We start from the raw sequence: 15,033 nt of genomic DNA, 5'->3' as shown, positions 1-15,033 counted from the left end.
GCACGCTCTAACTTTTGGAAATAGATACACGTGTAAATATACATTGAAATTGAACCCGTATTTGTCTCTGGGCTGTCATACTTCATGAGCGAAAATGGCTTCTATTCAAAACGAACGAACGCGGGCGAGCGAGAGGACGAGCGAAGCGATCGATGCACGGCCTAAGCGGCGATCTTTTTGTCTCCGTGTGCAGGGACCGCCTGGGCCACCAGGGCCGAGAGGGCCTCCCGGTTCCTCCGGAGGGGAGGTGAGTGAGCGTCATCCGTTGTCAAAAACGTGGCCTTTCCGGAGAGAGTCGTCACCCACCGGCATCATCATGGCCATCATCATCATTGTCGTTAGCAACATCATCATAGCCATCATCATCATCAGCAACATCATCAGGATCATCATCATCATCATCAGTAACATAATGGCCACCATCATCGGCATGGCCACCATAATCGTCAGGAACAACATCGGCATCGTAATTATGTTCATCAATGTCATCATCGGGAGCAGCGTTGTGATTTATATTCAGCTGCCTCGTTCGCTCAAGGGCTGCATCATCGGTTAGAAGTGATTACAGCGGCGAATTGCAATTGCCCTGTCCGTTATTGTCATCGCCACCGTCATCAGCAGCAGCAGCAGCAACATCATCAGCATCATAAATACATTTCTATCATTATCTCAACAGCAAATTTTTATTCACGTTCAGCCGCCTTGTCTGAACCCACGACCTGTAGACCAGGCGAGTAAGTTAACATCTCGCCACCATGGCGGCCACTCTATGGACCCCAGCCTGTGTGCCCCTGTAACTCAGTTTGTCCTCCGTGATGTTCATTCTCATTTTCTTTCTCAACAGGGTCCCCCTGGTCCGCGCGGCGCTCTCGGATTGATGGGTGCCGAAGGCCAGAAGGTGAATTTAAAACGACAAACTTCACCACTCACCCCATTCACTAACCGTGTGTACCACTTAGCCTCAAGAAATCAAACGAATCGTTCGCAACGATTGACTCGCGCCCCTGAATTGCAAAGGACATTTTTATTAGATGCATTACTCGACTGGTTTTGTGCGTGTGTGCTATAGTTTGTTGTCCTTCCCCCGCACCTCCAATTAGCACGGTTGGCTCCGTACGGTGCGAAAGAAGTTGAACGTACATACGGACATACATTATGCACTGCAATTGGAGAGGACTGCTTCACAACGTGCGTTGCATTGTGGGAGTGTATTTTCACGATGGAGTCAGTGCATTGTGGGACCCCCCCTTTACATGGCCCAGCCGTAGTGCGTTCGCCGCTCGTTGCGGTGGTTCGCAATGCGTATTTGGCAGGCCGCCCTGGTAAATATTGCGGATGTATTAACCACAAAATACCGTGCATTGTCCGCTTTGCAGACCCGGCGACACCGTTAGGATAAGAGGAGGACATTTTCTGCCAGTGTCGTGGTCCAAATTTACCGGATAAAAATATTTACTGGCATATTTCTTAATTGGAAAACACATGGTAAGCGTCGCCCGCACGGCAAAAACTTAGCATGACCCTCCTGAAAAAGAGTCGTCTTGAGCCGCGGCGACCCTTTCCTGGGTAAACAGTCGTATATTGTGACGTGGGCGGTGCCGTTCAGTGTAAATCGTCTCCGTTGGTGAGAGATAGCCCTCACGCAGAAAAATGATTCGTAATAAAACAATGAATTTACCCAAGAAAAGCATCACTGCTCTCTGAAGGAAAACAACTATTCAGCAGGCTCCTTTATGAGAATGTTCAGCCAACTTGCTGGTTTTTTAAATTAAAGCAATGCACAAGAGCAAGGAAATCGGAGTACCTGGAGAAAACCCACATATACAAGGGGATAAGAATTACTACTATTTACTTTGTTTTACCAGGTAAGGCCCACTGAGCTATATCGTTCTCATTCAGAAGGGACCTGTCCACAAATGTTCAACTCAAGAAAGTGGCTGATCTGCACGTGGACATTTACAGCAGCCAGATGCTCTGACCACGTGACATCGGTTCTAAATGTGGAAGGAAAAACCGGAGGACCCGGTGAAAAATCCACGCGACCACCGGGAGAGAGTCACCGCAAACACCAAATATACAGCAGGCGTCAGGGTTTGGATTGAACCCACGACCTCCTGTATACCAGGCGAGGCAGTTAACATCTCGCCACCGCGGCGCCCCGTGAACCCATCTGTGGTCAGCACAGATGGGTTCACGAACCCACTTACTGTAACACGTCCTGGATTTGCTGGATTATAAGCGTCCTCCAACCGACCACCACGCCCGGCTTGCGAGCCGAGTTCTCGTGGTGTTTCCTTTGTGTTGCGTCGAGCACTTGTACGTATGCACGTTGAACTTCTTTCACACCGTGCGTAGCCAACCGTGCTAATCGTTGTGCGTGTGTGTCGACAGGGGGAGCACGGGGAGCCCGGAGATCCAGGACACCAAGGAGACATCGGTCCTCCTGTGAGTTGCCCATTTGGCACCTGCACATTCACCTGTACCTTCACCTGCACATTCACCTGCACCTTTACCTGCACATTTGCACGGACACTGCACGATCCGAGGGTCCCACCACTGAGAGTGGAACCTCCAAATGACGTTCTCTCCCTCACCCTGTCCACGTCCACACGCACGGGGCCAGGTTCTGTATGTCAATAACATGATATTTGGGTTTGCCTACTTGATAAGTATTCCGATGGATGGATTTACATTCATGAATAAGATAAATAAGTCAGTGTATTAGAATTATTTTTTCCCAGTTTCTACTCAGCAGAGGCTGAGGAACGGACCTATTGTTTTCAAGTGAAATAATTTCCCTTACAACGGCACATGACCGGAGTCACGTGCCGAGATTAACACGTCACTTTTGACAGCAAGCTTGCCGATTGCACGGGATCTGTGACGTGTGCTTTTACCTGAACTCGGACCTTCTTCGCCGAATGTATTTACTTGACGGAGCGTAAAGGACGCTCAAACGTTCGTCCCGTTCACGGGCGGCGTACATTTGGCTTTCGTAAGGACGCGTGACACCTCTGAGTGGTGCGGCAATTAGCGCACCGCACTTTTCAGCCCCGGACGACCGGAGTTCTATTGCCGGCCAAGTCAGTGGCGCGGAGTGATATATTTGTTTACTTTTACTCGGCACCACCATCCCTTCACCAACCCGCACTGAGCGGCGTGTGATCAAACAACCCCCGTCACCAACAGGGTGTGGGGGAGGCCTTCATCCAGCAGTGGAGACAAAGCAGATCACCGTTATTTCTTCCACGACGCTCGTGGTCAACCCTAAACAGCTCTCACTTCACGAACCGATGGCAGCAGCAGATGCGGATACCTGATGCACAAATGGAAAATACAAATAAACTCTCCAGTAGCGTGCGACTGTGGTCAACCAGAACAGACCGTACAACGTGGAACGACGCAATGCCCCGATCCACAAACACAAAGGGAGACATCACAGCGATGACACACTCCCCTGCTCCTGACGCGGTTATCTGGGCTTAACCACCTGCATGTGAAATTGTAGTCGTTGCTTTGCATCTACATAAGCAGCCACACGAAAGAAGAAGATTGTTATTTCATAAATGCGTGTCCGTCCGAGTGATTTTCCAAACAAGTAGTATTTCAATGAACGGTATATAAAGTGAATTGTAAACCTTGGAAACGGTACCGTACATAACGTAAAACAATTACAGTTGTCTAACGTAAATTAAATAAGATGAATGCGCAGCCCTGCAATTTCTTGATTACGCCACTGCTGTCAGAGGGGTCTCCACACAAGCAAACTCTGCAGGGTGTTTGGTCTAACCCTTCACGTGGTCCAGGCGTCTTGGAAGAGGTACACTTAAAACTAAACTAATTTTGTTTTACCTGGTGAGGCCCACTGAGCTCTATAGCTCTTTTTCAGAAGCGACCTGACCACAAATGATAGTCACTTAGAAGGGAAATAATAAAATAATAAAAATGAAACAAAAAAATTCTCACAACGTTTCCGCCACAACACAAGAAGCCGTCCTCAGGTGAAGAACAGAGCTGTCGGATAGACAGCTTCATTAGGAAAGAAAGCTTCATTAGGACGCTGTCTTTCAGACAGTTCTGTTCTTCACTTGAGGACGGCTGCTTGTGTTGTGGCCGAAACGTCGTGAGAATGTTATTGTTTTATTTTTTATAATACTCTGTGCAAGCCAACCCTTTCAGACAAGTCGTCTACACCTACACCAAAAAGTAATATAAAGGGACTGAAGTATAAATCCTTGAGTCTGCGAGACAAATCCAAAGGTTTGGATCGAATTGACACAGGGCGCGTGTGTGTGTCAATGCATACGGTGCGTGAAGAGTTTGGAAAACAAATTTGGATTTTCATTTTAACTAGTGCAGGAGGCACTGGGGAGTAACCATTGTAAATAATTCGGAATATTGGCTAATTCGGCAAGGCCAGAGCCCCATTACGTGTCGAATTAGCAAAGGGTTTCAACTGTGCATGCTACACGTAGCGACCGCTGGTGCGGACGAGTTAGATGTTGCCCGCCCCGAGCTCACCTCGCCATCGACGCGCAGTCTCGTGGCTGGGAGGCTGCTCAGCCATAAGCGGCCCTTGTTAAATGCAGCTCGTGAACACGCACATGGGTAATGAGGCTGCGAGCCGAGCCGAGCCAGCGCGATCTTGTCGCGTCGTAGCGAGCGCAGTGCGATTCCCGCTCATCGCCAAACACCGGTGACGAATATCCCTGAACAGGTCACCCGGGATCATCCTCAGGGTGACCGCAGCCTTAGCCGAGTAACCTGGTGCCGTGTGCGCCTCGGCGTGGACTCGGGGCCACATCATTCCTACGTGTGCCGTGCCGGCCTTAATAGGGGCTCGCTAACAGCACTTGCCTCAACGGTCTGTCGAAGGTTATATGGGGGTGGGGGGATATTTTACTTTGTTTGGTTGCATGCTTGCCCACGTGTACGTGTGCACACGTGTGTAAAGGCATTCGTCATGCGTGTGCTTATGCACGCCAGTGTCTCCGTGCGTGAACCCAACTTGCACCTAATTTCCATGGCGCTAATGCGCGTGACTCATGAACAATTATAATCCACCCGGAGTCCCAATGCACACACCACACACACACACGAGAGTACAATAACAATCTATCTTGCTGCGGGTTCTCAATACGTCGGGCAATAATGGCCCACTATTTCACACGCTCCAATTAGTGATGGGATCCGAAAGGGCTGAAGAGTTATCTGACCTTGAATTTATGTAGCAATAATTTCACTTTGCTAAAGACGGTGTATCTGATAATAAAAGCCAGGAATATGAACTTGAATTAATGTGCCCTATCAATTGTCTCGAGCTTTCACGACGAATTAAGGGTGCTGCAAGTGCGTTGTTATTTGCCTCCAGGTGCCAGGTGTGGTAATGAGACAGTGACTTCTGGGTAATTGGCTAGTCGCTTAGCAACCCTCCATTTTTTTTCTTAGCACGGCAGAATGCGACAAACCGAGCATTTTAAGTGCGCAACAGATGTTACTGATATTTCCCCGCAAATTTAATTCTTCACGTGTGCAGTTTTTTTATATGCTCTAAATTGGGTGACATTTATTTAGTTTCCTCTTAAATGCCCTGACAATAATGGCATTATTGTACAATAATGAAGCAAGAGTGTCTAGCCGTTCGAATAAGCACGTGTTGATTTTATATGTAGGCTTTCATGACAAATGTTATTGTACCTAATTAGTTTATTCTGGGCCAGATCATTGTGTAGGTATAATGTTATTTTTTTGTTGTAACCCTCCACCATCAAATCAAGTTCTCACCTCGTGGGCAAATGTGCTTATTTATTTTGGTTTTTCAGAAAACCAGAGGAGGAATGTTGAAAGGCAAGATTTTTTTTTTACGATTTTACATCCCGACGTTTTGCTGGAGATGACACCCAGCGTCATCGGGCGTTAGCAAAAGTGAAAGCTGAGGTTTCAAAAAAATAAAAACTGACACTATACCTTGACAACCAAACCCAAACTAAACCACGTGTGCAGCACAGCTTGCTACCAGTCGATGTTTCCCAGCTGGAACAGTGTTGGATCCTAAATATTTGGTTCCTCCGCTCTCTACAATATGGTACTGCTTTTATTCACTATGGAGAGACACTGATGATGATGATTGGTTTCCAAAAAACCCTGCAATTGAGTTGGGTCCTCTAACCACTGTTATTGCAGCCGCATGATTGTGAACATGACGGTGTTTATCCATGAAAGCTCCTCCGAGTCTCGATACCTGAACATTTTTTTCTTCCAGAAAGGCCCTGCATTCAGGGATGCTTTTGTAAAATCGTCAGTGAGCAGTGTTGCTGTTTAAAGGTGGTGGAAACCAGGAGGCAAACATCCGAGTGCGTGAGATATCACTCAAATATCCACACAGGCGCTAGACAACTTCCAGGAAAGTGTGGGAAATAAATCCCACCAGCCCAACGAGCAACGCGTCATGTTAGACGCGCCTGGTGCCGGCCCACGGTGGGAAACACGCGAGGAAGAAACGTGGAGGTTTGAGCAAGGGTCGGGGAAAAACCTCGGGGAGCCACAGGGAGAGGACAAATCCCTACTTGCTGTACTGCCATTGCCCACCGCCTCATTATCCGTCAAATTAAACACATTTTTTGTCGGTTCTACTGCTGCGGCAGTGGTGCACGAGCACAACTTACGCAGAAAACTCAACACATTCGGCAAGAGCATTGGGACCTTAAAAGAAAACAATCGTGTGTTTATAACGGCCGATGTTTCAGGCAGTGGTCCTTCTCCATAGCACAACGAGCCGATAGCGTTGCATGGAATTATACCTTGAATTTAAGGGTGAGGGGGCGTTGAAAAGCTGAGTGCTTGGTGACCTCTTTAATGTTTAATGTCCTTTGCGGTGCATTAAGTAGGGTGATGAAAAGTGCAACTTCAAACATTAAATATAAAACAGGACACATTTACACTCCAGAGAGCCGTGCTACATAAACCCGAGACGAGAGAATGCACTAAGAGCCGCAAGTTCCTTCTCTAAACTGCCAATATTATCAAGTCTGTGGCCAGTCGAGGGGTCAAGTCAAGGTGGGGGGGTCAGACACTTGTGACGATGTGTGACGATGGGGGGGGTGGTTGAGAAATGTGACGTCACATCAAAATGCGAAACTTTAAATAAATATAGACAACACGTTCGACTTAATTAAATCGACTTTTTAATAAATGTTTTCTCCTACAACATCAGAGTGCAGCGCCGCATTAAATACGCACTACAATGACAATAGTTTAAAGCGATTTGAAGCATTTTTTTGGGGGGGGGGTCTGACTTTTTGTGACGCCGTGTGACGAAGGGGGGCGGTCCAAAATCATCCAAAATCGCGTGACGTCATTTACGGACGGCCCCCAAGGTGTCCAGATGAAGTATCTCTCTTGCACAATGGAGGCTGGGTGGCACGCTCATGTCAAATGTCAGCCCTGAGCCAGTGGAAGAGGACATTCCACATTGCCGTGTTAGGGAATGATCTTGCCAAAGGATCGCCGTTGTTGATTTCCCACTTCACAGGGTTGATGAGCGGCGCTCACCAAATGATTGAATCGAGCCTTCTGATCGCCAGTGCCACCTGCCTGAAAAATACTGCCACTTTTATTATTAAATACGGCGTGTGGCACACGATCACACGATCGTGAGCCATTGTCTCTCCACTGCTGGATGAAGCAGTGACATGAGCAAGGAATTCCGGGGCTGCATCTTTTAATATATATTTTTAAAAATATTTAAACAAAAAATGTGACAGTGAAACTCCATGGACATGCTCTACCCGGCTTAGAGTAACTGCTGCTGGATGAGGGCCTCCCTCAAGGAGGTTATCTTGACCATACTTCACCGCACTGGTCAGTGCGGGTTGGTGAAGGTGGGTAGCATAGACATGGGAGCATAGAAGTACAGTGCAATGCATTCTTTAGCACTGCCCCTGATGGCCATGAAGCAGCCTATTGTGACCTGTTTTTGCGCGTGGTTTTCACCCATCCTAGCACGGTCCACGTCCCAATCTGCTTAGCTTCTGAGATGTGACGAGATGAGGTGCATTCAGGCTGATTTAAACTAAAACAAAACCATTTTTATTTTACTAGGTAAGGCCCTCGGAGCTACACAGCTCTTTTTCAGAAGCGACCTGGCCACAAATGATAGCTCAACAAAGTGGCTTACCACGTGGAAATGTTTAACAGCCAAATGCTCTAAACGCGTGATGTTGAACTAAATGTGGAGGCAAACACCAATGGATCCGGAGAAAAAACAACCACGTGACCACAGGGAGAGACACGCACACTCCAAATATACAGCAGTCGTCAGGTTCTGGATCGAACCCACGACCTCCTGAATACTCGGCGAGGTAGTTAACATCTCGGCACCGTGGCACCCTCACAGGCATAGTGATAGTAACACTGCAAGCGCTGGCCTTTAAAACTGTAACGTTCTTGGCGTATGGTTCTCAAACGCACGCGTTGACCTCTGAACGCCTCAATTGGACTTGCGCCGCAGAGGGATGTCGCAAGGCTAAGGGCACCGACTCGAGACGGTGACGTCGCCGCAAATCTCTCTTGTCGTGGTCCGCCCTGGATCTTTATTCTCTTCAACAAGAGTGATATCTCTCTGCCAGACGTGCTTCCAGCACAAAGACAAACTCAAATTATCTTCCTTTACTCTCAAAGCAATGCACAGCTTGGCATCGCCCTTGCTGGTGAGCTGGTCACTGACTACCTGTGCCCCAGCTGCGTATGCCACTCATGCCTGGCTGGTGGCCTGCTTTTCCTAAGCCACAAAGTCTTTGAGAACTCATTTTCAGTGATACTCCGCAGCTGTAAAACGAGCTTCCCGTGGCCCTGAGAAATGACTCAGTCGAATGAGATTGAAAAATCTCGTTCTAATTTTACCCTCTTCAATTTTTTGTCGTGATTCGTTTTCGTTGGATGCCGCCGTGGTGCAATGGTCGACACGCTGGGCGGACAGCGCCTGTTCGACCTCCCGGCGTGGCAGTTGAAACAACGGGGAAAGATACGCAAACCCCTTCAACCGGCGTCTGTCCACGCAGCAGCATAGCGGGGCACACCGCAGCGAGTCGATCGGCAGGTCGTGTGCGGTGGGGCAAAGTGTGGGTACGCCCACCTCCTCCAAGAAGTCCGATCACCCTGGAAGAGTAGACCAAATACACGCCAGAGCTCCTTCTAGTCGAGGCTCTTCTGCCAGCAGTGGCGTGAGCGAGCAAGAAAGACATTTTAGAGCTGTGCCTTTACCTTTTAACTGAGAGAAGAAAGCGATTGTACTGAGGCCCACAGTGCAGTTTGCCCATCCGCGCGTAGCCAATCAGTGCGATCGTTACTAATATTCCACTGGAACCTTTGTTCCAGAATCGCTTACCGGTTACAAACTAAAACTATAAAGATTGTTTTTTTATCTTTTACCAGGTAAGGTCCACTGAGCCATAGAGCTCTTTTTCAGAAACCACAATTGATAGCTCAACGAAGTGTAGAAAAATCCACGTGACCACGGGGAGAGAGACACACAAACTCCAAATCTACAGGCATCAGACTTGTGGATCGAAGCCATGACTTCCTGTATACCAGGCGAGGTAGTTAACATCTCGCCACCTTATTAGAAACAGGGAACCGATTTTTGGAAAAGCAGTCACCAGGTTACCGGTTGCCGTTCAACAGCCCTTGTTTCCAGCATCCACGCTTATACAAAATACTCTGATCATAGATGCACTGTCCCTGCAACTGATTGGTCCAGACCAGAGACAGCCTTCTTTTGAGCCCGTCTTAAACGTTGTTAGACCAGAGGACGCCAACTTAACGCAACTGTTTTGTTGCCAGATAAAAGGTGAAAACCCTATTCTCATATTTTGGTACTGGCAAAGGAGGTCCCATGACAGAGTGAAGATCAAGTCAAAGTGCGAGCATTGCTCTTTATAAATTTACAACGGGGCAGCGCTCATCGCCGCTGACGGCCCAAAGCCAGTGATGGAAATTCCACGTTCCCACGTTGTTCGTTGATTAATTCATCACCCATGGTCAGCGAAGAACCGTTGCGCCAAACGTGTGACCTCCGGCGACGGCGTTTGCGTAGACACGGAGGCGGCGCCATTCCATTGCGGGTCGCAGCCCACTTCGAACGTCAACCGCCAACCGAAGTGCACAAATTTTCTGGAGGTTATTGCCACGGTAGGGGCCAGTATATATCCAGAGGACGACCACTGTTGACTTCCCACGAAGTGAGCGGCGCTTGTCTTATTCATTAGTTTGGACGACGACGATGACGACGACGACGATAATGGCCAGAGTCGACTGCTAACCAGGACTCGAACTCGTAAACTTGACGTTGCCTGGCACGGGCAGTAGCGCCATCCCCGGCGCATCAGAATGTTTCGTTGTGACTTTGTGTTGTAACGAGGGCTGCGTGTGTGTGTGCACGGGTTCTTTGGTGTATTTGCTCAGTTGTTCTATAGGGTAGGTGCCTAATGGCAACAGACAGAAAGACAAATGGACAAATGGACGGACTGACCGGTAGAGCTTACGCATGAAAGCTTACAGCCTCAGTTGTAAAGCGTTAAAAAGTAAATCTACCGTTTCACCACTATAAGTAGACACATCAACTGTGAGTAATCACACGTTAACGTAATACAAAAATTATACCCTTCAGTCGCTAGCTACACCTGCCAACACTGCTCATTATGAACAACTTCGCGAGATATTGCATCGCAGGAACGCGTACACTCTACACAGCTTGCAGCGCTGTCAACTTTGATCAAAGCCAGAACATGGCAGTGAGATTCTGTGTGTGTGTGTCATCTTCATGTGAATGCTGAGAAAAAAAGGAATTAACAAACTAAAATGGTAGGGTAGCGCTGCGCTACCAACCCGGACACCTGAGTTAGATTCCCCAACCGGTAATATGTACTGCACATTTTCAGATGACCGTAATCTATTGTAATTTAAATGATTACATTAACCCCTCCCCCCTCTGATCTTCATATCTGATAGGAACACAGTGATGACATCATCTCCCTCTATTTAAGACCGGAAGCAGGGAGGCTTCTTCACCATCTGGCAAATCGCCTGATGAAGCTGGTTGTAAGCACCAGCGAAACATTGTACTCGAATTGTACAGATTGTGGGTTTACTCTCCAACACACCGGTGTGCTGAAGTAGCATCTAATTGGCACGTTTTGCGCACGTGACGTGACAGACCTTACGAATTGCACCGTGCGGGGTGGTGGTGGCTTCACGACACGCTTATATTCACGCGATCTAACCCCCCCAGATAAAAACCTTTGTTGTGGACACACACAGGGCCTCCGTGGGGAGCGAGGAGACAAGGGCGAGGCAGGCCCCCCTGGAACATCGGGGCCCCCCGGTACTAAGGGCCCCCCAGGAGAAGACGGACCCAAGGGCAATCTGGCGAGTGCTCTTGAGCGATGTGCGCGCATACGTAACAGAGGGTGAACTTCACGTTTCACGTTGATGTTGTTCAGTATGAACGTGAGAGCCGGCGAGACCGGGATGAGTCTCGTTTTACAAGAGTGACCCGGAGCAGTGATTGGTCTGCTGTTAGGGGGACGATGTGAGGATCTCATAAGGGCACGTCATCGTCATCATCGTCATCATAGTCATCGTCATCATCGTCATCGTCATCATCGTCATCATCATCGTCATCATAGTCATCGTCATCATCGTCATCATAGTCATCGTCATCATCATCATCTTCGGTAACATCGTGAGCATCAAACGTACGTTCGTTATTATCTTTAAGCGGTAACTTCTCTTGCGTACGTTCAGCAGCCTTGTCCAGTCAATTGATTTGTCTTCAAGCAGTGGTCGTGATGATCAGTCAAAGTGCTACAAATATCGTAAGCACCATCATTGTCATCATCATCAATGGTAATGGCAGTAACATCAACAAGATGATCAGTGCCATCGTCATCATCAGTATCATCTCCACCTTCCCAATATCATCAGTGGCAACATTGCCACCAGCAGCAGCAGCAGCATCACCAAGCTCATCATTATCCACCAGCTTTCTCAAAGCGTTTACTCGTGTTTTCATCAATTACTTATTACTTAGTGGTTTTCTGTTTACAGCCCTGAGCCAGTAGTGGGAATTCCACATTCCCCACACAATGGTGCGTATTTTATATCGACCTCGGGAGAGATGATGGGATGTGTTCTTTGATTGTTTGTCTTGTTTTTCACTTTTGCAGGGTCCGGTCGGATTCCCTGGAGAGCCAGGCCTTACGGGTGAACCCGGTCCTTCCGTGAGTGACACACGCTTTCTTTAAAGAGCACACAAACAACAAACACGATAAGTCACGCATCACCACCCACTCACTGCCCTTTTCAGTGTGCGTTGAGCACTGTCGCCACAGCACCACCCACCCAGCCAGGCAACTTGTTTTGTGTTAATATTACTATTAATGAACTTATCTGGATTCAAATTAATAACACAATTTGTCCAAATTAATGACATAATTTAATTAAGTTTCCTCACCGCCGACTCAAGTCCCGATCCCCTATCTGGGATCGTGCCGCTGCTGTCACCATCCTAGAATCTCACCCAAGTCGGCAAGAGCGCTGCGAGCGAGCGAGCGGGTCGAACCATGCGGCTCTCCAGAATAAACACCTCGTTCGAGACACAAACGTCGCACACCTCCTTGCTTTGGCATTCCTTCTTCCTCCATCAATCGCATCAGAACATCGACAGGCCGATACACGCACCTCTCCTTCAAGCCACAGGAGTGCGGCCGTGGCAATGCAACCCAAGCAATGGACCACAGAGTAAAAACCAATGTGGTCTGTGCGCCTTCAACGAAGGAGGAACGGCGAAACTACGCAAGCTCTCTCTCCAGAAACCCCGCCTTGTCGTAGCCAATAGCAGAGACCTCAACAATGGCATCGAGCTCCTCTGGACGTATCGCCGCTGGCATCGTGCACGTAGAAGTAAGAAAAAGGTTGCGCATGGAGGAAGACCTGATGATGATGATGATGATGCAGGCTGTGATGAGAAAGGGAAGCTATTTGGACACGTCTGTAGGGTGGACGTCAACAGTAAAACGTAAAGTGTGTTGTTCGTGAAAATTGAAGGAACTGGAAAGAGAGGAAGACTTCACAGAGAATGGCTTGACGACGACATTCGTGCCAGAACGATGTTTTCACTTCTTGAGCATATTGTGACAAGACAGAGGAAAGTGGAAACAAACGACGAAATGTGCAGTGGACACCTTTGGGCTGTCAGCCCATGGCTCGTGATGATGATGGTGGTGCGTGAGCATAGAATAGGATGACAATGCATGCACGTGTTGAACTTCTTTGCCCACAACGCTTCTCTGTGTTCAATGTGCGCAGGGGGTTGACGGAGCACCAGGTGAAAAGGGTGACACTGGGGAAACTGGAGAGACCGTAAGTCTTAACATTTAATTTAATCTTTCGAACAACACTTATGAAGTCCACTTAAATATTAATTGTAGGTTATGAAGCATTTTTTTTATCATCTAAAAGAAATAGCCTCGTTATTAATTTGTCATTGTAATTATGAGTTTTTAAGTATTCATAGTTTTGTCTAAATTCGTATCTTTTTCCAGTTATTATTTAATTGGTTTGCATAATTTTCTTATATTTTGTCATTTTCCTATTCATGCTTTGATACGTGCATTGCCTTTGTACTGTTCGACTTTTGGTGTTGTCCTCTGTTTTGATACTGGTGGTGAGACTAGGCCCTTAAGAAGGCGGCTGTCTCTGGTGTAGACTAATCAGTTTCAAAGGCAATGCGTCATATATTATCAGAGCGGTTTTTTTTCGCATGTTCACCACAAGTACTCTGTGTGGTTAATGCAGACTTGATGCCTTGAAAACGGTTTCTATTTGGTGTTTGAACATCTTTACCACCTCGGGTGTTTTTTGCCAGAAAGGGAAAATCCTATTCTTATTATTTTCTTGTACTTTTCCATTGCAAAATAAAAAATAATTGCAACGAATGGCTTTTCATCGGCCGCGATTCAAGATGTACGCCAATCTGTGTAACCGATCGCGCTTACGTGCGCAGCGCTGAACCGCTGTGCGCCCTCCCGCTCTGCGTAACCTGCGTGTTTGTGTCCACGGCAACAGGGCCCACCAGGTCCCTCAGGAGAGTCGGGGCCATCCGGACCCCCAGGAAAGAGAGTGAGTCCCTCCATCCCTAACCCCTACGCACACCTCAGTCTCATCCCGCGTACCAGCCCAAGTGAAGTACTAACCGTAGCACTGGCCCCAGCCTGAGCACGTCGCAATGACAAGGCAGAGCGTCTCCTCGCTCAGATGGGTTGTGAGGCCACTCTCATTTCCATGGGTGTTACAGTGCTGGAATTCCACATTCGCAAGGAGGTGGAAAATCTTTATTTAGAACCCTGCTGGACCTCTTTCAAAGTCACTGGAACCGCTTTCCCCTAAACCTACCCCTGGTCTTAATCCTACCCCTAGTCCTAACCCTATCGCTAATCCCAACCCTGTACCTAATCCTATCCCTGGTCTTAATCATACCCCTAGTCCTAACCCTATCGTTAATCCCAACCCTGTACCTAATCCTATCCCTGGTCTTAATCATACCCCTAGTCCTAACCCTATCGCTAATCCCAACCCTGTACCTAATCCTATCCCTGGTCTTAATCATACCCCTAGTCCTAACCCTATCGCTAATCCCAACCCTGTACCTAAACCTACCCCTGGTCTTAATCCTACCCCTAGTCCTAACCCTATCGCTAATCCCAACCCTGTACCTAATCCTAATCCTGGTCTTAATCATACCTCTAGTCCTAAGCCTTTATGCAGCCTTATACTCGGCTAACCTTATCAACAGACCAGGTCTTGACCCGCCCCGACTGGACATCTGTGAGAAAGAGCTTCAGAGCTCATCGGATTGCTCCTCTTGCTGCAGTCTAAATAAACATTCTGATTCTCAAGTTTCAACTCGATCTCTGGCCCTGACCCTCGCTGTGCCCTAACGCAAGGCACAAATCCGAATCCGAAGCCTTGTGGAAC

At 48.0% G+C, this 15,033-nt stretch overlaps 1 protein-coding gene across 2 annotated transcripts in view; it reads left to right on the top strand.

Moving 5' to 3' along the window:
• Window positions 1–15,033, top strand: part of LOC144734060 (uncharacterized) — a 258,027-nt gene that overhangs the window by 209,801 nt on the left and 33,193 nt on the right. For both annotated transcript variants that reach the window (XM_078616112.1, XM_078616111.1), the window contains exons 49-55: window positions 194–247; window positions 845–898; window positions 2,392–2,445; window positions 11,317–11,424; window positions 12,225–12,278; window positions 13,366–13,419; window positions 14,125–14,178. In XM_078616112.1, the coding sequence (XP_078472238.1) occupies window positions 194–247; window positions 845–898; window positions 2,392–2,445; window positions 11,317–11,424; window positions 12,225–12,278; window positions 13,366–13,419; window positions 14,125–14,178 (432 nt within the window). The remainder of the gene's footprint in view (window positions 1–193; window positions 248–844; window positions 899–2,391; window positions 2,446–11,316; window positions 11,425–12,224; window positions 12,279–13,365; window positions 13,420–14,124; window positions 14,179–15,033) is intronic.

Source organism: Lampetra planeri, chromosome 49 (genome assembly GCF_965212315.1).
Source record: "Lampetra planeri chromosome 49, kcLamPlan1.2.h2, whole genome shotgun sequence".
NCBI classification, from domain to species: domain Eukaryota; kingdom Metazoa; phylum Chordata; class Hyperoartia; order Petromyzontiformes; family Petromyzontidae; genus Lampetra; species Lampetra planeri.
The sequence above is the reverse complement of the archived record's forward strand: the minus strand, read 5'-3'. Positions and strand labels throughout refer to the sequence as shown.